A 24,732-nucleotide genomic window follows, 5' to 3' on the forward strand; every position below is an offset into this window, starting at 1 on the left:
GAGTCCTGCTTGGGGTGCCTTGCAACGGACAGGCGTCCCATCCTGAGTGTGTCCACTCCCCCTCTAGCCTTGCACCCTGTGTTACCAGGTTAGAGGCCGCCTTAGGCTTCGGCTCGCCGTGATCCTGCTTGGGACAAGCGGTTTCAGTCAATGTGAGTGTGTGTGTGTATTCCAGCACCAAACTTATAAGAATCCCACCTGACTAAAACCAAAGTGTCTATAACTTTTCCCTTGGTTATGATGCTACCTGCCAGTTTCTCCTGTGACCTATGTAGTCAGCATTTAGTCCTTCCCATCTTTTCACCTGGCTTGTCCCACCTATGAAGGGGTCCAAAATCAGAAGTCTTGGCTCTGTTGTGGTTGAATGACCTTCCTTTGTTTCTCTGAGCTACTGAATTCCTCCAGTCATTCAAGAAGGGTCTCAAACCAAACCCATTTTTCCTCTTGATCTTCTGCCAGCTAAATAAATCAATCCAAGCCCATCTGCTATGATTATCTATGTTATCTGCTCTTTGAATGTAACTTGTATAGGCAGCTACCTGAGGGATGGGAACCAGCAACATGATGGTATCAGTCAAACAAGCCATACTTCTATAATCCTGTGAGTCTAAAACTTTTTATCCGTTGTTGATCCACTTCTGTTCACTCTGACTTGCATGTTTCCTTGGAGAAAAACATCTGACAAAGACACAAAAGTAAATGTAACTGGAAGCTCTCAAATATTCCCCTAAAGTTGGCATTTTGCAATGTTCTGGTCACGGCACAAATGTATTGCATACCCTTCCTGTTCAACTCTTGCAAATTTTTACTTCTCCAGTTGAGCTTCAACTGTTCCATTTCATCCTCCACTTTAACGTTGGCCTACATGCATATATTTGTTGATCCCACCGTGTAACAGTGGCCCAACGAAACAGATCCTGTTACACCTCCCTACCACTGATATAGTCACATATTTCAATTACCCCTCGTGTGACTATTTGTTAAGTCAACTGATATCCGGAACAAATCCTTCTCTAAATGCGGGGGTGGCCTGCAGCAAAAACAAAGTGCACAATGGCAGCCCACCCCCACACTGCCCTGTCCCCGCTCCAGAGATATGTCTTATTCCTGGAAATTCAGCCGTAACCTTTGTGCCTGGGACAGCTGGGGGACTGTGGTGGGAACGCCAGGCATGTGTCCCTGGATTCCCATGTCAACTACCAACCCACTGAGTTACAGCCGCGGGCCTCATCCCCATTTTCACACCAGGCCCGTTTACTAGGTAGATAATGGGCTTAATTTTGTCGCTGCTTGCGAGTTGTGCCAGCAGAGCTGCCAGCAGGGGTCAAAGGTCAGCCTGTGGTGCTTCAGAAGAGGGTTGATCCCGACCACAAGCTGCAAACTTCAATCAATTAACCCGCTTGGCCCTTTGGCCATGAAAGCTCTTTAAAGCAGGTCCAGGAATATAGGCCCACAGAAATAAAACTGGAGACCATCAATCAATGAAGCCACAACCCCCCACGTAACACTACCTTCTGTCCCCATTATACTTAAAATACCAGAGTGACAGACTTGCGAGCGCAACACGTCTCCAGGAAGGTCAAAGTCCATCACGTCTCACCGCAGTTTATTAAAGATGGGTAAGTTGCTGAGTCCAGCTTCTCTCTGCTCTTAAGTGTGAGTGTATAAAGGAGGTGCTGTAGGTTACTGTACCATCATCTGTGCATCATCATCAACAGTTAAAGAAGGCTGTTGCCACTGAACACAGGTTAATATTACCATTTTGCCACTGCAAGTCATGTGGCCAAGACCCATTTGTGAGGATGGCACATTATTCCTCAGGTGTATAGTAGTGGCGGTATTTTCATAGAGTTCATCTAACAGTAAAGAACATACAAGCTGCTTTGAGCACTGAAGGAGAGTCCATGGACACCCCACAGCACCCTTTAACATCTGGAATCTGCATCACGTCTGCAGTACTTCTGCAGTCACTGTGACCCCAGGGGGACCAGAGTACAGTTGTTCAGCAGATATTACGACTCTGCAGGATCAGGGTACAGTAGTTCTACAAACCTCATGACCCAGCAGGATCATGGTAGAGTATTTCTACAGACACCATCACCCTACAGGACAAGGGTAGTGTAGTTCTACAGAGACCATGAGTCAATGACACTATGGTAGAATATTTCTGCAGATATCATGGCCCAACAGGACTAGAGTAGAGTAGTTCTATACAGACTGTGACCGTGAGAGGGTACAGTAATTCTGTGGACACTATGATTCCACAGGACCAGGGTAGAGTACTTCTACACACTCTGTGACCTTAAAACACCATGGTAGAATAATTCTACACACACAGTTGTCTTACAGGGTCAGAAGTGAGGTGCCTATTCCATTATGTTCTTCATGAATATATCTGTTCAATTTGTTGCTTACCTATCACTGTTGTACAAATAACCTTGCACTGTTTGAGCCATATACACTGGAGAAATGCAGTACCTGACCCAAGGGTATTACAGCAGTGGGAGAAGAAGCTCTGACTGACAGCCTTCACTTACAAGTCCACGTTCACATTACACTTTGGAGGTCCCAGAATTAGGCTCAAAAAGAAGATGTAAGAGGCTAAAATTTTTAAGGCATCGCCCATAGCAGTCAATTCTGGGGAACACCTGGCAGAACTGTGCCTCTTCCCAGAAGGCCTTGGGGCCATTATGTGTGTGACAGTCACCTGTGCGTGGAACATGTGCCGCCCTCCAACCCAAATCATCTTGACCCCCCAAACAGCTGTCTGTACAGCCAAGCATCTACTTAAACGCTTGGCGACAGCAGTGTCCAGTTCAGTGCGCTTCCCAGAACTGAGCATATGGTGGCCAAAGCACACACACACACACCCACACACGCCCACACACTATTAATGAACAAGCTGTTGAGCCATGTAAGGAATGTAGGAAGATGTCTGTGTTCATCCGTCATGCCTGTCAGCATGGAGTCCACCAGGGGTATCATGTGTCCGTATGCGTCCTGACCTCCCATCATCCAGGAAACAGTGTCTCACAGACACACACACACACACACACACACACACACACAGACACACACGGGCTGCCACAGGGAGAGAAACTGCACTGCTCAGGGTTCAATTGTACCATGGCAATATGCCAGCCGTTAACTAATAAGCTCAGTAAAGCTGCACCATCCAGCAGGATCTCAGCACCGTCATACTACGGTAATCCCTCATTCAGTCAACCATCAGCCCACCACACACGGTGCAGTCCCCACCACTGCTGCGCCCCCTTGTGTGCAATGTAGCTCACGGGCCTGTGAAGTCGCAGCGTTCATCTCACACGGTGGAAAAGTGGCACTGATCCTCCCAGAGATCCCTACATGGGTCTACAGCAAAATAAAACCTGATGATGACCATGTGGTTTTAACCCACCTGAGCTTTTATACTCCAGGCCTCATGTCCATCTGTGCGAAGTGAGCTGGGCCATAATAAAAAAAGGTCTAAAGAAACTATTCTTGCTACTTTTCACAAGACAAAAAATTTCATGTGATTGAACCACACCATGACCATGAAGGTCTGCAAATCGTTTTTGCACTGGTTTTTTTCTACCCCAGACACCTAACCGCCGACAGGACAGCGAAACCGGTCGTGCTCTGCCCTCTGGTGGCCACAAACTCCACTCCACTCCACTACACACACACACACACACACACACACACACACACACACACACACACACACACACACACACACACACACACATCACATCACATCACATCAATTTGCTGGCATGACCATTATCAACCTTTACTCAGCTGGTGTGGTCAACAGCTTCTAATATTGACACTGGTGTCACATGGCGGCCAGTCCTAGAAATTACTGACTGTGCCAGGTAGGTGTTACAAATGGTTTAGAATTTTTTTTTGAATCAGACTTTAAATTATTCATTCAATCCTCTATATTTAGTCAAATGTCTATTTTAAAGGTTTTCTTTCGCAGTAAAACCATTTTAAACCATACAGAGATTACTAAATAAGTAATCTGATCATTGGGCACAGCTGGTGGTATAGCAGTTCGAGCCATTGCTTTACAGTCAAAAAAGTCCACGGTTTGAATTCCACCTCCTGCTGTGGTATCCATAATCAAGGCACTTATCTTGAATTGATACAGCAAAAATTAACCTGATGTATAGATGGGGAAATCAGTGTATAAAATTCACATTGCAAGTAACCCTGGAGGAATTTGCCATGAAAAAGAAAAAATAAGAGTATTAGAAATTCAGTAACAAATAACAAACGAACACAGAATTCAGAAACAGACTCAGTCCCAAATGGAATAAGCACACAGGACTTATCAGTTATGACTCTGCAATGTTCTTATGTAATATTTATGGGTGCTGAAGAGGTAGGACCAAAGTTCAGATCTACACACTCATTTCAGAGAGACTCATCTCACAGAGAAAAATTGTCATATTCTATACAATTGTCCTTCCAACAGTCTCTTCCTCCACCTTCTTCACGTTCATTTTTATCTGCTTTACTTGTTCAGTCAAAGCCACAGCTACCATGTTTGTAGCAAGATGTTGAGGACTTCAGAGCGATGCTTGTGAGGATGGAAGTTTGCCATGAAGACCCTGGGGGGTCGTGAGCCTGAACAAATCAGACAATAAATTATAATCTGTAATCCTGTTTTCGGTGCAATTCTCATGAGCTCAAGTAATAATAATAATAATAATAATAATAATATTTCACAGAGCCTCGGTTGCCCATAGGGAGCACACTGACCTGGAGTGACTGCAGTGACATTCGGACGCTCAAGTGTCAGCGAAGTGGACTTTGCGCAGTGTCCTCTCTCGTCACCAGGGTCAGAGGAGCCTGTTGCTGTAAAAGCTCCCCCCACCACTCTGTCTGCAGTCTCAAAGTGACACACACCACTCCAGGAACAGGCACACACATCTCCAGACATGGTGGGGAGGAGACGCCATGGAGGCCGGGGCAGCGGCAGGGGACAGGAACAGGTCCACAGGGGGGCACCGCGCAGGGTGAGTGGCTCAGGTGTTCAAGTTGTTCAAGTTGGTTTTATTGTCATTCCTCTATATAGCGTGTATACAGTGGAACGAAATGTCATTTCTCCGGAGACCATGGTGCAACACAGAACAGAATACAAGACAGTAAATAAATACACAGGGCAGGACGTGGACGCAGACATGGGCTGTGAACTGCAGGCAGTTTGTAGTGTATGGAGTCATACTGGGTAAACTGTTTGACTGTGCCAGGTGAGCGTTTGGAAGCAGCAGGGTGTTGAGTAATCTGACTGCCTCAGGGAAGAAACTGTTTTGGAGTCTGCTGGTGGTGGCACGGATGCTCCTGTGCCTTCTGCCAGATGGCAAAAGGGCGAAGAGTCCATGAGAGGGTTGAGAGGTGAAGAGACCATGAGAGGGGTCGTCCACAATGCTGGTGGCTTTGCGGATGCAGCAGTTTTTGTATGAGATGTTGATGGTGGGTAGAGGGACCCCAGTGATCTTTTCAGCTGTTCTTACAACTCGCTGTAGGGTCTTGCGGTTGGAGACTGTGCAGTTCCCGTACCACACGGTGAGGCAGCTGGTCAGGACGCTCTCTATCATCCCTCTGTAGAAGGTGATGAGGATGGAAGGGGGGAGTTTGGCTCTCTTCAGCCTCCGTAGGAAGTGGAGATGCTGCTGGGCCTTCTTGGCTAGGCAGGTGGTGTTGAGAGTCCAGAAGAGGTTCTCCATCATGTGCACACCAAGAAACTTGGAGCTTTTGACTCTCTCCATAGTTGTTTCGTTAATGTGCAGTGGTGAGTGGTCTACTCGGGTCCTCCTGAAGTCAACTATCATCTCTTTAGTCTGATCAACATTAAGAGGTAGATTGTTGTCTTTACAACATTCTATGAGCTGGTTTACCTCCTCTGTATGCTGACTCATCATTGTTGCTGATGAGGCCCACAACTGTAGTGTCATCAGCAAACTTGATGATATGATTTGACCTGTAGTTTGCAGCACAGTCATGAGTCAGTAGGGTAAACAGCAGTGGACTGAGCACACAGTCCTGGGGAGTGCCGGTGTTCAGTGTAGTGGTGCTGGAAGTGGATTTGTCGATCCTGACGGACTGGAGTTTCCCAGTCAAAAAGTCCAGGATCCAGTTGCAGAGGGAGGTGGTCAGACCCAGCAGGCTCAGCTTAGTTATCAATTTCTGAGGGATGATTGTGTTGAATGCTGAACTGAAATCAATGAACAGCATCTTTACATAGTTGTCCTTTTTATCCAAACGGGTCAGAGAAAGGTGGATGGTAGCGGATATGGCATCTTCTGTTGAACGGTTGGGCTAGGAGGCATACTGGAATGGGTCCAGTGTCCAAGTCTTGTAGATAGCTGGGAGCAGTTCTATTGATGCATTTGTAGACGGTAACCAGGGTCTTAAATTTGAACCGGACAGCTATAGGAAGCCAGTGCAGAGAAACGAGTAGAGGAGATACATGGGAATGCTTCGGCAAGTCAAACACAGTGTTCCAGCAGCAGTGTTCTGTATCAGCTGTAGAGGTTTGAAGGCAGTAGCAGGAAGGCCAGACAAGAGAGAGCTGCAGTAGTCCAGATGGGATGTCACCATGGCCTGGACAAGTAGTTTGGCAGAGTCAGTTGTGAGGTAAGGATGGATCCTGTGGATGTTATACAGGATGCGTCTGTAGGTCTGGGTTGTGGCTTTGATGTGCTGAGAAAAGATAGACCTGAGTCAATCATCTCTCCCAGACTCTTAGCTGAGGAGGTAGGCAAAATGAGTGAGTTGTCAGTTTGATCAAGAGATAGTGACAGGAGGACAGGCCAGCTGGGAGGTGTAGGATCTCTGTTTTTCTCTCCATGCAGAGATGTCCAACAGACAGGCAGCGATGCATATGGTAATGTCTGATGCTCCAAGTGGAAAGGAGAGGAAGAGCTGGGTATCATCAACGTTGCAGTGGTATTTGAATCCATGGGAGGCGAGGACAGGGCCGAGGGAGGAGGTGTAGATCGAGAACAGCAGAGGGCCCAGTACCAAGCCCTGCGGGACACCAGTTGAGAGAGGAAGAGGAGAGAACGAGAGCTCCGCCAGAGTACTCGATAGGATCTGTCAGATAGGTAGGACTCTAACCATCATAGTGCCATTCCTTTGATCCCAAGTTCACTAAGACAGGAGAGTAGAATCTGGTGGTTGATAGTGTTGAAAGCTGCAGACAGGTCGAGGAGGAGAAAAATTGATTGATTTGATGAGGAGAACAATAGATAGATAGATAGATAGATAGATAGATAGATAGATAGATAGATAGATCAACTGGTATTAAGCAATTACCCACAATGCCTTTGTTTTTAGAGGAACCAGAGGCAGGAATTCCACTGCAATATGGACTTCTTAGAAAAAAACAAAACTGAGCATGTCCAAATAAAAGTGCAAGAAACACATCAATATTCAACATGAAACCTTTGAGACCACAAAACTTTTTGATACTTGTGTATGTGTGTGTGTGTGTGTGTGTGTATATATACTAGGTGGGACACAAGTTCTGTTATCACTCACCAGTTGCTCACTTCTCCTCCAATAACTGAGCAGGAACGAAACACCCGACTAGGTCAAGGGGACAATATCAGTGACGTGTCACTTTGCTCCTCCCCCATGTCCCAGTTAGATAAGGGAGTGTAAACACACACACACATACATACACACACTCACACAAAATAGACTTTGGGAGAAGCCTTGGATAGTTCAGGGTAAGGTTGACATATGAGAAGTGACAATGAGAATGTGGGCGTGGACAGTGCTGGAGTGGACAGTGTTGGTTTGGACAGTGCTGGAGTGGACAGTGTTGGTTTGAAGAATGTTGGAGTGGACAGTGCTGAAGTGGACAGTGCTGGTTTGGACAGTGCTGGAGTGGATAGTGTATGAGAGGTTGCTGGGAAGATAATAAAAACAAGCTGTTGAATTACATAACTGTGACCTTATTAAGATTTTTTAAAATATTGCATGACTGTTACTGTATTTTTAGGTTAAGGAAGCCTTGAATGAGTTTCTTACCGCTGTTGAGTTACATACACACACACACACATTTTCAGAACCGCTCGTCCCTTACGGGGTCACGGGGAACCGGAGCCTACCCGGCAACACAGGGCATAAGGCCGGAGGGGGAAGGGGACGCACCCAGGACAGGACGCCAGTCCGTCGCAAGGCACCCCAAGCGGGACTCGAACCCCAGACCCACCGGAGAGTAGGACTGCGGTCCAACCCACTGCGCCACCGCACCCCCTTGAGTTACATACATTTACGTTTATTCATTTAGCAGACGCTTTTCTCCAAAGTGATGTACATCTCAGAGAAAAATACAATGAGTTCTGTTGTGTCTGTTTTGAAGTGATCTTAAAATCAGTTTTCCTGGCCACCTTCAGGATCAGTGCGATTCTTCAAGAAGGCCCTGAGATACTCCATCCTGTTTGAGGTCAAGTTCACCTCAGCAGCACAAAATTTTCACCACTGAGTTGTGTCATAACAAATGACTAATAATGCTAAAGAGGTTCTTGTCAATGAGCGGAACAGGATGATGAAGCACCATAATCCTCTAAATGTGAGAAAGGAGAAGGACCTTAACCTGTTATATGTACATCTACATTTACATTTTTTAATATAGCAGATGCTTTTCTCCAAAGCGACATACATCTCATAGAAAATGCAATGTGTGCATTACATTAGCAGAAAAAGAGACTTAGTTGCAGACACGTGATTCTTAAGTACAGTCAGTTTGTTTCTTTCCACCATATGAAATAATGTACATCACACAAGTAGCTGCATAAAACATATGTAAGGATAGTGAAGGGCCGTAACCCTCTAAATGGGAGGAAGGTGAAAGACCTTAACTCTAGATGTGAGGATGATGAAGGACCATAACCCTCTAGTTGTGATGATAATGAAGCATCACAACCCACTAGATGTGAGAATGATGAAGGACCACAACCCTCTGAATGTGAGGGAGGTGAAGGATCATAACCCTCTAGATGTGAGGATGATGAAGAACCACAACCCTCTAAATGTGAGAATGATGAAGCTTCACAACCCTCTAAATGTGAGGAAGATGAAGGACCTTAATCCTCTAGATGTGAGGAAGGTGAAGGGCCATAAAACTCTAGATGTCACAATGATGAACCACCATAACCCTGTAGATGTGACAAAGATGACACCACAACCGTGATCTGAAGAGGATAAGGCATCATTCTTTCACAGACCTAAATGTCTTCTTTGCCAGGTCCAGGCCCTGACCCAGCCAGCCATCTTCTCCTCAAAGAAAAGCTGTGAGTGCCTGGCACAGCGTAGGAGAGTCACCTTTGAGCAGGCCTGCCGTGGGACACCAGGTGAGCCCCATTGTGCTTCTCATCACCCCGTGTTCTACCTGCATGAGGACAACATGACAGTGTATAGCATGGTGCAGTGGGCTGTACGTCTTTTGGCCGTGATACACCAGAAGCTTTGACGGCACTCAAGGTGTAGACTCTACCTGTTGGGGTTGAGACTGTGTAGGGTTAGATGGTTATTATAACTCAGTAGATTGGTTCCGTTGAGTTCCATAGTTTGGTTTGGTTAGTTGAGTAAGTTTAAGCACAGTAAGGCTACCTATAGTTGGTTACTGAAGGTGATGTTGGTTGTGTAAGATTAATGAGCTAAGGGTACTTTACCCCAGTAAAAGACGAAAGCCTAAGTAAGTAACCTGGTTCCCTCTTCCCAGCGGGCCGGCCGGTGAGGGTCTACGCTGATGGAATCTTTGACCTCTTCCACTCTGGCCATGCTCGTGCCCTGATGCAGGCCAAGAACCTCTTTCCCAACTGCTACCTCATTGTGGGAGGTAGGAGACTCTCTGGTTCACACAGACTCACACCATGTGCACACGCTGCGGCATGAGAGTGGTATTCCGACTCTGTGTGTGTCAGTGTGCAGCGACGAGCTCACTCACAAGTACAAGGGCTTCACGGTGATGACGGAGGAGGAACGCTATGATGCACTGACGCACTGTCGCTACGTGGACGAGGTGGTCCGGGATGCACCCTGGACCATCACAAGGGACTTCCTGGAGAAACACCAGGTGAGTTATGCAGTGTGTGAACGTTTCAATTTACTGCAGAATACTTGAATGGCCCTTTTGGTTACTTTAGAAGCTTTTATTGGTCCCAGTGGCTTTATCGCACACAGTTTTTGGCTTTTACCCTAATCACCTCGCAGTTCAGCAGAATATTCCTTTCACTGTGCGGTGTGGTCTTCACAGATTGACTTTGTCACTCACGATGACATTCCATATTCTTCTGCTGGATCGGAAGATGTCTACAAGCACATCAAGGAAGCAGGTGAGGATAAATTGTGCTCTTTATGGGTTTTGGTAAGACATACCCAAACTATAAACCTGCAGCGTCACGTTCTCTCCATGAACTTGATCTACTGGTCAGTACTTGTCAAATTTGATTATTGGCTCCCTAAGCACTGATTCATTTGGGACATCAGAACTAATGTATCAATCATTCTCTTGAAAACATGTAGTTGGTTATCACAACTAACTAAATATTGACTAACTGAGGTAGCTAAACAAGGGAGCAGGTAGTGTAGTGGATAGAGGTGCTGCCTTTGGACTCAGCGGTTCCAGGTTTGAAACCCACTTTCTGCTGCAGTACCCTAGAGCAAAGCTATTAGATTGAATTACTCCTATAAAATTTACCCTGCTTTTAAGCAGGTAAATAATTCTAGATCAAGCAGTGCTTGAAGTCACTTTAGAGAGAAGAATGAGCTAAATTAATAAACTTAAGTGATACTCCATAACTAGCTCTGACATTCTGGTTGGAAAGCAACCAGAGATTTTTTCCTATTTAGTGAAGAGTTACCATACCAACTGTGGATGTTGCTTTTACAACGATGTGTAATAGTTGTGTAAATAGTAATGGATGTAGTGTAAATCATAATGGACAAACCCACCAGCTAAAGGATGAAGAACTGTTTGGTTTTTCAATAACCATAGACTGAATTTGAGACCCTGGATTTTCACAGTAAACCAAACTTTATGGGAACGTCTGCATGATCTTAAAATGGGATAAAACTGACAGGTAGCCGGCGCTGACTAATGAAATCCAGAGGTCAGTGAAGCAGGTGTTGCTTATGTAACCAGTAAAAGCATCTATTCGTTTTAAGGAGGGAAATTTAAAACATTGTTTTTTTCCATTTTCTCACCTGTTTCAGGTGGATTTAATGGTACCTAGTGTGGTACATAGTGTTTTGTGGTGAGATTAAGCCACACTGCATTTGTACATGCGCTTTGTGCGTTTCAGGTATGTTTATTCCCACCCAGAGGACAGAAGGGATCTCCACGTCTGACATCATCACCCGTATTGTGCGGGATTATGATGTCTATGCCAGACGCAACCTGCAGAGGGGCTACACTGCCAAGGAGCTCAACGTCAGCTACATCTACGTAAGAGTGACGCTCGGTTGGCATCACCACGGTCCTCCGGCAGCTGCTACAGGAATGCTGAGTCTTAACCTACAGATTGGCACCCTGCTTTTGTCCTACAGGAGAAGAAGTACCGGCTGCAGAACCAGGTGGACAGGATGAAGGAGAAGGTGAAGACAGTGGAGGAGAGGTCCAAGGACTTTGTGAATCGAGTAGAGGAGAAGAGCCATGACCTCATCCTAAAGTGGGAGGAGAAATCACGGGAGTTCATCGGGAACTTCCTGCAGCTCTTCGGCCCTGATGGAGCTTGGGTAAGGATTCTTAACCGCTCTAGACACTTCTGCATCCACGTGGGTGCGTGTTTGGATCTGTGCCTGTTCTTTTGTAGAAACCATTCAAATCACTACTCCTCCTGGGCCTGAATGAGGCCCAGGTGTGGCCTGGGTTACATACACACACATTTGGGGAACTTTCATCACAACTCTGCACTTTTTCCCAACCAGAGGCAGATGTTCCAGGAGCAGAGTGGCCGGATGCTCCAGGCCCTTTCTCCCTACCAGTCTCCCAGCACTTCTCCCAGTGTGAGCCCCACCAGGGGGCGCTCTCCGTCTCGCTCACCCTCACCCCCTTCCCACTGGGTTTCCTCATCGCCAAAGGGTGGTATCTTTAGCAGCATGAGTGAGGGAGACAACGATGACAATGATAAGTAGGGTAAGAGACAACACACAGGAACACACATACACATGCATTCTCTTTCTTTTAATAAAGCACTATAGTTCACACACTCACAGTTCTACTGTCATCACATCAATTATGTGATAGCAGCCCAAAGGACTATGGGAACTGTAGTCTGGTCATGACTCTCTGGCTGTCTTAAAGGCAGTAAAACTCATTCATTCAAAAGTCACTGTAATGTGTCAAAGCATGACCTTTCAAGATTTATAAATACATAATACCTCAACCATCAATGCTCCATAGCGGTATGGTCATCTGTCCTGACCTTATTTGGTCGAGTCCCACCCTGGGCCGCCCCACAAGGCCTGAGTCCTGCAGGGCCCAGACTGAAACCGCAGTTACTCACAGATTCACAGTAAATAACTGAATGATCAAGTGAGAACTCCAGAGTGGCCAACAGGAGCTGAGAAAAATGACATGTTCCCACTCTGCTCTCAGGGACTGAAAACAACCTGTGTGCAAAGCAGGGGATTATGAAGTCTCTTATTCAGAAAATGGTAAAACATGTAAATACACACACACACACACACACACACTTTCAGAACCGCTTGTCCCATACAGGGTCGCAGGGAACCGGAGCCTACCCGGCAACACAGGGCATAAGGCCGGAGGGGGAGGGGACACACCCAGGACAGGACACCAGTCCCTCACAAGGCACCCCAAGCGGTACTCAAACCCCAGACCCACCGGAGAGCAGGACTGTGGTCCAACCCACTGCGTCACCGCACCCCTCCACATGTAAATAAAGATAAATAATCAGACCATTAATTGGAGGTTTTTATTTCATATATTCAGCACAAGGATCTGACCCAATCTAGTAATCTGTACATCCTAGAAATACACACACATATATCTGGACACTGAGAATCAAACCCGTGAAAACACAACAGGCATTCGTTCATTTTAAGTTGAAAAAGGAAACTCGGATTTCCTTTTAAAAATCTTTGTTTATAAAAAAAAAATAGTTAAAATCTCCACACCAATATATAGATGACCAGACTCTGTCAGTCAGAAATAAAATACAGATAAAGAAGTCGAAAGCAGCAGGACAAGATCAGAAGTGCAAAACAAAGTGCAGTACAGATACTGACTGCAGACCACTGGGTGCGCTGTGATTCACTCATGTGTGAAGAGAACACCCCTCTGCATACTCCAGCAATTTCTAAGGGCAACTTAGTTCCTCGAGAGGACGAATGAACGAGGTAGCAGAGCTTAAGGAGAGCAGAGCAGCAGGTGCAGAAGATGAGCTCCATCCAGCCAATGTTGCAAAGCACCTGTGGTCCAACAGCACCAGAGCAGGAGGTGGAGCCATCATTTGAAAGTTCATAGACATGATAAACCCTACTGGCTGTTGAATTTCTTTGGATTTTTACCATCCAAACTGACAGGCCTTTTTGGCTGCTTGCTACTGGGGGACATGTGGTAGTGCAATAGTTAGAACTGCTACCTTTAGATTTAAAGGTTGTTGGTTCTAATCTTACCTGTAGTTTTAGTATCCTTGAGCAAGGTACTTATCCTAAATTACTGCGCCTGTATAAAAGGGTGAATAACTATAGGTTGTATAATGTTGCTTTGGGGAAAAAGTCTCAGATAATTGTCAATATGGATTGCATCTGTGTTTCTCTTTATTATTATTGTCAATAGCGTGGCGGTTAGGGATAATGACTAAAGGCTGTTGGTTCGAAATGTGCTCCTGCTGTTTCAGTACTGCACTTGAGCACTGTGTTTCCCTCAAACTGCTTCAGAATAAACAGTGTGTGGTGTAAAAGGGTAAACAGCAGTAAACACCTTTGGATAAAGGCGCACACACACACACACCATCTGAAGTCACTCATCCCATGCAGGGTCACGGGGAGCTGGATCCTAACCCAGTAACACAGGGTGCAAGGCTGGAGGGGGAGGGGACACACCCAGGATGAGATGCCAGTCTAGTGCAGGGCACCCCCAGCGGGACTCGAACCCCAGACCCACCGGAGAACAGGACCCAGCCAAACGCACTCCACCACTGCACCATCACAGCCCCCTTCCACCTTTGGATAAAGGGATCAACTAAACAGCAAATTAATTGTAAGACTACTCGGGACATAAACATAGTAGTTAGAGCAACTACTTTGTCATCAAAACACCCAGGTTCAAATCCTACTTCCTGCTGTCGTGCCCTTAATCTTGGTACTTACATTGAATTCACACAGTAAAAATTACCCTGCCGTATAAGTAAGTTAAATCATCATAATAGGCTCTGTGTATAAACCTAATATTGTAAGCCACTAATAAGACACACAGACAACCAACCGGAAAGTGCAGCTGTACACAGAGAACGAGCGTAACAACACATTTTCAAATATGAAGCAGACCCCCAGGGGTTCTTGCATAAACACCACAAGTTTCCAACGCAAAGGTACTAACCATGTGCATTTGCTTAAGGAGGGACTTGCAACACTTTTTCTTTTGCTCAGAACATCTGTTCCTGCACCATGAAGACCCAATCAGGCCCAGAATGGGAAGTGAAGAAATGATATGAAACAGTGCATTACAGCTCAACAGGAAAATGAAGAAACATCCGTCCACTTCGACTTTGGACAGCCCCAAAGATGCTATGAAAGCAGTGGTTTTCACCTCTACAGAACCACCCTCGCTGCGGTCGCACCAGTTTGTGCTGTCAATAGTGTGGCATCTAGGGATAATGACTAAAGGCTGTAAGTTAAAACTGCACTCCTACTGTTTCAGTACTGCACTTGAGCACTGTTTCCCTCAAACTGCTCCAGAATGAATAGTGTGCAGTGTAAAAGGGGAAACAGTAGTGAACACCTTTGGATAAAGGGATCGGGGCAGGGTATTCTGTCACAGCAAGGTAGATTCTTGAGGGCACCACACTATTGCCATGGCGACCACTATGAGTTGGCCTTGTACGTGGAGGCATCGCGAGGCTCGCGACTGGGGCTGCTCCAGTCGTCTGCCTCTGGGCCCGTCTGATAATGTCGCCATGCGGACTTGTTGAAAACTGGCAGTCGTTCGAAGGACTCGCTGGACAGAGCCTTGAGGCAGAGGAAATCAGAGACAATCAGTTTCATATGAACATGCGGTGAAAGAATTAAGGGTAACTACAATTTGGTGCATACTACATGTTCAAATGACATTTACTGAGTAAGAAATTCTTAAAAGTGTTCAGCTCTTTTTCAGTGACACTATGTCAAGCAAAAGTCAGACACAACACACCAGCTATGTATGTTACATATACCTATAGTTAAAGATTTTCCATAAATTTTTTAAAATGCATTGTCATCATCTATGTATTCTCTAAAATTACAACTTGCAACAGAGTGACTATGGCCTACATTTGCCTTCCAAGTCAGTAAACAGCAGTAAATAGCACCCAACCAAAATTCAACTGACTTCCAGTGTTTACAACTCCTGTCTGGTGTTTGAGTATTGGTGATCAATAACAAAGTGAGGAAAATCACACGTTTAGGGGATGAATCCGTTAACAAATCAAAACTAAAAAGAAGTTTGTGGAAACGTGTTTTAATTTTTAGTCATTTTAAATTAGTTTTGATTTTAATGTAGCATTAAATTCATTAAAATATTATAAAATCTTTCTAAAAATTTTTGCTGTAGCTATATCTTAGATTTTTATAAACCATAACCAGTGAATAAATCAAGATTTATGCGTATTATTAACTTTTATTGAGTGAGACTTAATTGTTAAAAAGACTTTGGAATTACGAGCAAAGGAGTTATGAACCGTTGTGTTCATAAGTTGAAGAGTCCGAATACTCTAAAGACTGATAGCAATAGATTCGGTCACAGAGTCCCTCCTACCTTCAGGTAGATGACAGCATCTGTGCCCACCCCTTCCATGGAGTACAGAACCAGATCTCCTTGGAAATAGCGTGCGTAGAGTCTAGAAATCGGTAGACCGTAGCCAAACCCTGCCTGCAGAGGGCATGGTCAGCAGTTACACACAGATATAGATACACACACACACACACACACACACACACACATACATAAGCACACACATGTCCCTATAAGCAAAGATACTCAGCAGTGGACCACAAGGCAGCTAATACACAAGCTGATGCAAATGACTAGAAGATGGGTGTCAGTTGTCAACATGGTTACCAGCGGGGCAGCTCGTGAAGGTTTCAGGCTTGGGGAGGGCGCGGTGGAGTACATGTAGTTAAAAAGCCTGTCGATCTTCCTCAGGGGTACACCACCACCCCTGTCACTGATCTAGAAAAGGTCAAAGATCAGTTGGTGGGGGTCAGGAAAATAACCTTCAAGCCATGAAGTCTGAATTATGGAAGATGCACCATCACCTAAACCAGGGACTTTCTGATGTAGACATCTCTGTGAGCATGATAGTGTTTGTATAAATGTAAGCATATGTATGTCATTCCATGAGAACCTGTCTAACCTTTATGGAGAGGTCCTCTTTGCCCAGGGTCACTAGCGCCTGCACGGGGGGGAGATCTTCTGAGCTGTTGGCATAGAGCTCCACTGTGGCACGCATGGAGTTCTGACAGAAGGAACAAGAGATATTACATGTTTTTAAAGTTTCAATACTCACTCCTCAACTTACAAACACAACTGGGGCAGAAAGACTGTTTTTTTCTTAATTCCAAAATCACAATTAATAAAAGCTTAATAGAATTTCGATGTTTAGATTCTGTAAAAATCTCAGATGAAGCTACAAAAAAATAAAACATATCCAATAACAAATTATTTTCGTTTAAATTAAAAATAAAAATGTCATCGCCACAAACTCCTATTCAATGCTGATTATTCATGGTTTCATGCCATAAACATGAAATATTTGACATCTTTTGATTGATTAATTACTGACTGAGTCTCAGTGTCACCAGACATGAGTTCGAAACACTGTGGAAGCGAGTTGACTTCAGGTTGGGTGCTCTTTACTGCCATCTATTGGCTGGGAGGGCAAACACAGGTCATGTTTGCTCCACTAAAAACAATGCAATGCAATGTCTACAACTGCTTGTCCTAAGCGGGGTTGCGGCGAGCCGGAGCCTCCCGGCAACACAGGGCGCAGGGCCGAGGGGGGAGGGGACACACCCTGGACAGGATGCCAGTTTGCCGCAAGGCACCCCAAAGTGAGGTTCGAGCACCAGACTCACCACTACACAGCTGGCACTGGCCAAACCAGCTGTGCCACAGCACCCAGCCCCCCCGCCCACGAAAAACACATTTTACAAATTAGACAAGCGATGAAAATGCAACTAAAAGTGAATAAATAAACTAGGAACTGTTTGTATCTTCAAAATCTGTAATGTCAGTATTGATAAAATGAGGAGCCAGTGAACGGTATGAGCTGCACACCATGAGGAACCCTGGAGGCACGACAATCTTGCTTAGAGTTACTGCAGACACGCATGTTCCAGAGGCAGGGAAGTCGCTCACCTTGAAGAGCTCAAAGAGCATGTGGAACAGGTGGGAGGGCACATACACCACCTGGATGGGTTTGTTGGGAGCCTTTGCTGAAGAAATGTAAAGAGACAGTCAGCGCCTGCAGAAGCCATGTGGGACTTTACCACTCCACTACTCCAGTGTTCTGGTGCACTCTTCCTCTGACTAATGATATTCAGTAAAAATCCAGTAAAATGATAATTGGATGACTGTGAACTCAGACTGCAGATGGCGGGACTGCAAACTTATTTCGCACTGCTGCACAACAGTGATGTGACCACAAAAGTTAATGACCTGTGAAGGAGACACATCTGTATCACAATCACGGTGAGCAATACATCCACACTATAGTGTGTTGGGGCCTTGAATGCACAGCCACACCTACCATTGAACTCCTCAATGTGCAGCTCTGGGGCTCTCTCGTAGTACTGCTCACACAACATCTTGGCCGTTTCGTAAGCATCTGACACGGAAATAAGGGACATGAGAGCAATACAGACGAAAGGGAAACATGGGAACGTGTCTCCCGGCAGAAGAAGGCCGGCACCTACCTGTCACCACCTCTGCCATGTTGCAGGCAGGGTCGATGCTGCCGATGTGTTTCGGGTGAGCGGGGTTGGTGTTGTTGCCAAACAAGAGGGCTGCAATATGTAAAACCATATCACCAGGGTCAGGTACATGTAGAGCACACAGGTACCTGGGCTTTCTACTATGAGCTATGTCAGTTTCAGTGAGCCTTTCAAAATTTACTAGAGTCTGGGCCATATGGGGCCAGACCACCAACACAGGGGTCTACAGACCACAACAGGGTCAAAGGTCATTTAAGGGGAGGAGAAGAAGCAAGACGGTAGCGGTGGGAACGCACTGTGCTGATTGATGAGCATGCGGAAGGAGATCCGGCTAGTGTAGAAGCGGTCCAGGAAGTACTGGATGTTGGAGCTGATGAACGGGTCGAAGCCGAACTGCTCCTTGTACTCAATGACCCCTTGAGCCATGGTGGGCACCACATCGTTGTGCCGGTTCCTGATGTCAATCAGGACATCCAGGAAACTGGGGGGACAGGATTAGCGAGCTATGGTCCAGCTACTACGATTGCAAGGTGACAGCAGAAGGAACATGGATGGCTACTAAGGGAAGATCAAAAATGCGCTTCTTGATATTGTTTTTAATAGTCATTGGCAGACATTAAATGACAAATCAGTCACACGCTGTCAATTCAGAGCATGGCTGCATGACCTCTCATCCATCCAGCACCAGTAGGGCTTTGTTACAATTGAAATAAATGCAAATGAGAATGAGCCAAACAATACAGAAGGTTAAAGGTCCAAAGGAAGGACCTCACTCACTCATTTAGATTACGGGGATCCTCTGCAGCCCTGTTCTCATACTCCAGCAGCTCGAGGAAGCTCTGCATGTACCTGGGGGAACACAGACACCACGCACTCACTGATGGCGGTTTGAGGGCCTGCTGAGGCGATCATCTGTCTACTCAAACTTGACTTTCTCCCTACACATTGCTAACTATCCACCTACTCAGTGCTAACCACCTATTGAGCACTAACTTTCCACCTGCTCAGTGCTCACTATCCACTTAGATTTAACTCTCTACTCACTCAGTTCTAACTGCCTGATAATTCTAGTCTAATTCCCTATCTAGTTCATGTCTAGTGAATGTTTAGTCAATGTCTAGTCATGGGCTCATCCCATGGAATTCTGATAGGGCGGCAGAACCCCTAGAGTTACGCCCTAGTAACTCCCACCAGCCTTAAACCCACCTCTGCACAAACCCACCCTTGGATGGACCCCTGCATCACCCCAATACAGACTTGCCCCCGTATAAACTACACCTCTGAACTAGCTTCTCCCGTTCCCTAACCCCATCTCTAGACTAGCTGCTGCAGTAGCCCTGCCCCCGCACCATTTCTGGACCAGCTTGACGGAAGGCTGGCAGAGAAGGTTGTCCGGCAGCAGGTTGACCTCCCGCATGGTGTTGGCCAGGCGCACGGCCAGCTCTTTGCGCAGGAACATGTAGGAAGTCTTCTCACATGCATTCTCCCTCCCTGGGGCAATCGGACGAGGAAGATACACAGAAAGAGGAGCGTGTCCATCAGCAACCGGTGGTCCAACCACCAGCTGGTGTGACTGTGAAGATGCAGACACAGAACTGCAAACTGAACATAAACAAAGAGTGGGAGCAGCCCTGCTGTTGTACCTTCGAGCGAAGTATTAATCTTTACTCCATTGTCACCATGTGCCAAATTGTCTTGCTTTGCACCGCATAATCTATGAATGTGGAACATCAAAAATAACAGCAGTATGTTGTGCACTCTGTTGTCCCAAGACGAAGCAGCAGAGCAGCTTCGTGCCTACAGCCCTTCTTTGCACGACCCTGCTGGCCTCGAAGTTGCTGACGGACATCTCCCATGATGCCTCAAAGCTACTTAGAGATTGGGGGGAGGGAGGAGAGCCAAGAGAAGTTTCAGATTGCCAGTGTGACGAAGGGTAGTGACACTTCCGCACACACCACCTCACAAGCCTCCTTCCTTGTGTGCCTGCCCTTCAAGATCTCATTAATAAGAAGACGCTGAAGGTAGCAGGTGGCATAGTGGTTAGAGCTGCTCACGTAAACTAAAGATCAGGTTCGAATTCCACCTCCTGCTGTAGCAATCCCTGATGGAGTAAATACACAGTACCGTAATATTACCCAACCATATAAATGGGTAAATCAATGTAAGTAGCTAGCACACAGACCTGACACTGTAAATAGCTTTGGACAAAAGTGTAAGGTAAATAATCAAGGTTAATAGCAATACGTTGTACACTGTCTTTTTCATTTCCTGGTAATTTGTCTGATTAACTTCGTGTTTATTTTTTAAAATTCAAAAGCATCATAAATAATTAAATGTAAATATGAGGGGACGACATTGATTGGCTGTGAAAAGACGACGTTAAACGGCGATTGGCTGAGAAAGGACGACACCGAACGATGATTGGCTGCGAAGGGACACACCCGAAGTGAACTATTTTTAACAAGCGGTGGCACCGCGAATGGTAAATAACGTGAAATGCGAAGAGCGGCGAATATCTCTTTCACATGACCTTCTGCCAGGGAATCGCTCATGGTCATTTTCCGCGAACTCGCGAGGGCGCGTCAGTCTGTCGCAGTTCGATACTTTGTATCGCTTTTGGCAACTTTTCACTTTCTGTACGGGACCAGAGCTACTCATACAATATAACACGACGTTACACGTGGGTCTTCTACGCACATCCATTGTGTGTTTCCGTGTTTTTGTCCGAGTGCTTGTGGGGTGTGTGTTTAAAAAAAACAGCGATTGCCAGTCGAGTGTGTGCTAAATTTAAAAACGGCGGCTCAGTCTTACCGAAGTCCAGGAACTGCTTGATGGAGAGCGGCGAGGGCGAGAAGCGCGAGTAAAACTCCACTTTGGATGAGACCTGCTTCAAAAGAGCCGCGAGCAGCTTCATCTCCCCCACGGTGCGTGTCCGCGAGCCGTCCACGCGTGATCACTCACCGGCGCGCGCCGCGCGACTGTCCGTCACGTCGCACAACGATTATAGAGGCCGCGCGCAAATAGGCCACTTTAGCGTTAAAGTCTCTAACAGGGGTTGTCGTCCAGATCACGTGTTAAATATTGAAAACGAAAACGTCGGAGCGCGAAGGTTGACGGACTGTGTGGTTCTGCAGGAGCTGCTTTGGCTCCTTACTGCTGCATCATGCCATAATCATAAAGAAACAGTTATTATACTCCCTGTGGTGTTTGCTGGGGGCCAGAGGAAAGGACAGTAGAGTTCCCACGCAAAGCAAGGCATTTTGACATAATAAACACAAAGACAAACATGGGATCAAATCTCATTAAGGCAAAAAACATAGAGGACCACAGTGAGGCACAAAACATTACTAGAGAAGTCCTCCAGCACCCTGTCCACAGTGGCCATTGTCAGACCACTTGCCTTAACTGGGGTCTGGCTGTCCAGTCTGTCCCCGGATGCTGCTCTTCACTGACCTGGACTGGCAGGGCTGACAAAGGGGGCGGGGCCAAATGGCCCCTGAGAGATCAAAGCCAGCAAATGAGGGTAGTAACAGTGATGTGGGGTGACTCCAAGCCTGACGTCTAGTATGCCCAGCAATGAAATTCCACCCAAAAGCTCACCTGGCCAACAGGAACCTCGGGCAGCCGCTCCAGAGTGGATGGACAGCAGTATGTAAAGACAAGAGGAATCTCTGGTGGCTGGTGCCCACCTGGACAGAACTGGAAAATCAGGCAGCTGCAGTGGTGTCACTGGCTAGTTGTCTTCCCTGAAATCCAGAGCAGGTGGACTTGGGGTCAGTAAGTGTGGGTCCTTGGCCTCTGAGTCAGGCTCCTCCAGCAAGGTCTGGTCACCTAACCCCTCGTACTGAGTGGTCTTCGCCTGCAGAGATGTCCATCATCCCCAGACTCTCCTGTGTCCACTTGTAGTGCCCTAGCCTCAAGCTCCTGCAATGCTGTGGTCAGTGTTTTGCCAGTCACCTGCTATTCAGGAGCAGGTCTTATTGTGGGGTCCAATTCAACATCCGAATTCTAGGCAAACCAAGTCTCCAGATTGTGCAGAACCTTTAGTTCAAATGCCTTCCCAGGATCCTCCTTACTCTCTGGCTGCTGGCTGTCACCATCAGCTCCACCGTTTGTTTTGTCTGGGTCCTTCCGGGCCCTCAAGTCCTTATCCGTGGGCTGGTGGACCACAATTCAGATGGCCCTGACTCCACATTGTTGAAAGCTGATTAGAGATGAGTCTGAGTCCCATACGTACAGCAGCTCCCACTGGACCCACTTCAATGTGGTTTAGAACTGAATCAGGTTGCAACTGTTACTTGGTCAGGTTCTCAATCTCAAGATTGTTTCTCTAGCATCTCGGAAAGCATGAGCTGGGGGTTTCTTTAGTCACCCCCATCAGAGAATAGCATCTGCTGGTCTCAAGGTTGGGCTGGAAGGCTCCCTCCAGCAACTATTCAGTCTATTAGGGCATGATGGGGTTGAGTTGGTGAGGTCAGGGTACCCAACACCCACCCACCCTAACACTCAAATTCGAGATGGACGGAGCCCATACCACTGTTGTCCCCCACATGCAGACCATACTGAGCTCCTTCTGTTATGAAGGTCCATCAGAGGGCTTTCCGTTGTCCACCACATGTGGCCACTTTAAGGTGTTCCAGACTCCCCCATCTACTCAAGCATTTCCTTTTCCACCAGTCAGCCATCAGCTCGTTGCTCAACAGCCCCGTCTGGTCGAGTATCCTTCATCTGGCTGCCACACATCCTGTCCAGATGGACACTAGGCCTTCTCAAACGCCATCCAGACATACTGTTGTGCGTGTGTAGTAGTATTTTATTTTTATTTCTCCAGGAGAAGAAGAAAAACACCAAAATGCAAACTTTCCCAGCCCCTAAAACTGAATCCACAAACAGGAGATAGTGTCACTGGTGTCCACTAGGAGGCGCTAATTATGCACATTCTCCGCCAGAAAGTGGCCAGTTGTGGGAACAGAGAAGAGGGACAGAAGGTTTTCCCAGACAGAAAGAGACTTTTTGAAAGAACAAAACAGGCACATGGGCAAGGGGCAATGGGGGGTGAGTAGTGGGCGGGGGCAGCTCTCCGTCTAGCTCATCCCCGCCCATAGCTCTACCCCCATCGGTTGAAACCGAATCTGTCCAGTTCTTTACCGCACAGAGTAATTCTGCTCAATGGTACAGAAATAAGAACCACATGTGATCTTTGAGTGCTTGCAGAAGCCTGGATTTGGCCTTCGCGCGTCACACTTCCTGTTGATGCTTCTCTTGACAGAAAGTCAAGGAAGCCAAAGGTTCGAGAAGTTTTTTGTAATGGATACAATTCACAAAGCTCCTGGTGAACGTGAGACTTTAGATGTTAAATGTTAAAATGGACCTTTTCCTTTTAGTTTCTTCCCCCAGATCTGGAATTTCTTAATCTTGGTTCAACCGGATCATTTTCTTTCAGGCCTTGCTTCTCAATTAAAGTATTACATTACAATCATATATCTATTATATATGTTTTACCATATTAAATTATGTATTATATTATTTTATAGGCAGATCACTTGCTTCTCTACACTTGGGGTATTCCAGACCACTGTCTGGGCACTGCGACCACCACGAAACCAACTTTTTAAACATCATTTTGCTTCCATGCCTTCTCATGTGTTTTTTAAGTGACTGTGACTGCTGGTAATTGTTAGGTGTCTCTGTTTTATGGTGAAAAACACCACTCCAGTCCAAATGACAGCCCGCTTTCTCACCTCCAGCCCGCAAGTCAGTAATCCGAAGGGGACCTCTGGAGAATGAAGGTCACATTTCCCGTCAAAGCCTTCCGGTTTTCAAGGGATACAATGAACTGTCTTTTTATGGGATAATACAGATGGCACGTCTTGCACACCTTATTCTTCTTGCCAAGAATGTTGTGCTGACCTTTCATCTTCTCAGGAATATCCACCTCATGCCAAGTGGGAGTGCCCCATGGGTACACGGCCTCCTTGCAAGATCATTATCTGCAGGAAATGCAGCCATTCCTCTGTAATAAACCTGCTTCCCACAGCCACATACATCCAATCACTGCACACTTAGCTCAGTTGGATGGTTTAGTATCAATCCAAAGTTGGATGAGGCCCTGCCATGTGAGACCCTTATCTCCTCAGAACAGTCATCCTTCACACACATAGAGAGGAGATGCTGTAACATGTGTGCGGTGCACTCTTCAAGGGGTCACGGTGTAGCTGCAGGGAGTGGCGGATGCGGCAATGCGGCCATACACATAAAGCACTCTTTACTCTCGTTCACTTTCCACCTTTATTCCACTTCCCCAAACGTTAAAGCTCACTGACTGGCTCTCAAACCATCATAACAGTACAGACAGATCAGGCTTCAAAACATGCTAATGATATGAAAACTTAAAAAAAAAAAACCATTCCTCAAATAACAGGGTTCATTTTTCTGTGAATTCACTCTGTTAGGAGAATTCCCCTTGCGAGGGGAACAAATTACCACGAGTTCTGATAGAATAAAAAAATAATTGCTTCCGGGATGAAAATCAATTACCTACAATTAATCAAAACA

The 24,732-nt window shown here is 46.3% G+C and overlaps 2 protein-coding genes across 3 annotated transcripts; one reads left to right on the forward strand and one right to left on the reverse strand.

Moving 5' to 3' along the window:
- Positions 1 to 4,917: 4,917 nt before the first annotated feature.
- On the forward strand, positions 4,918 to 12,221 carry LOC108923778 (choline-phosphate cytidylyltransferase B-like). Of its 2 annotated transcripts, none has more exons than XM_018734731.2 (8): positions 4,918 to 5,024; positions 9,266 to 9,371; positions 9,743 to 9,859; positions 9,945 to 10,096; positions 10,277 to 10,355; positions 11,325 to 11,467; positions 11,569 to 11,757; positions 11,950 to 12,221. In XM_018734731.2, the coding sequence occupies exons 1-8, from the start codon at positions 4,947 to 4,949 to the stop codon at positions 12,154 to 12,156; spliced, it is 1,071 nt and encodes a 356-aa protein (XP_018590247.1). In that variant the 5' UTR covers positions 4,918 to 4,946; the 3' UTR covers positions 12,157 to 12,221. The 2 variants fall into 2 exon arrangements, with proteins under 2 accessions (XP_018590247.1, XP_029106425.1); XM_029250592.1 differs by having other exon boundaries at positions 9,272 to 9,371.
- Positions 12,222 to 14,140: 1,919 nt separating this feature from the next.
- Positions 14,141 to 21,213, reverse strand: LOC108923750 (pyruvate dehydrogenase (acetyl-transferring) kinase isozyme 3, mitochondrial-like). The gene is made up of 11 exons (XM_018734697.2): positions 20,989 to 21,213; positions 19,527 to 19,668; positions 18,955 to 19,026; positions 18,474 to 18,658; positions 18,160 to 18,249; positions 17,994 to 18,071; positions 17,603 to 17,679; positions 16,599 to 16,700; positions 16,304 to 16,414; positions 16,001 to 16,114; positions 14,141 to 15,216 (listed from the first exon to the last, which is right to left on the reverse strand). Exons 1-11 carry the CDS (start codon positions 21,089 to 21,091, stop codon positions 15,073 to 15,075), a joined length of 1,218 nt encoding a protein of 405 aa, XP_018590213.1. The 5' UTR covers positions 21,092 to 21,213; the 3' UTR covers positions 14,141 to 15,072.
- Between the last annotated feature and the right edge of the window lie 3,519 nt (positions 21,214 to 24,732).

The sequence above is a fragment of the Scleropages formosus genome, chromosome 3 (genome assembly GCF_900964775.1).
Source record: "Scleropages formosus chromosome 3, fSclFor1.1, whole genome shotgun sequence".
Lineage (NCBI taxonomy): Eukaryota > Metazoa > Chordata > Actinopteri > Osteoglossiformes > Osteoglossidae > Scleropages > Scleropages formosus.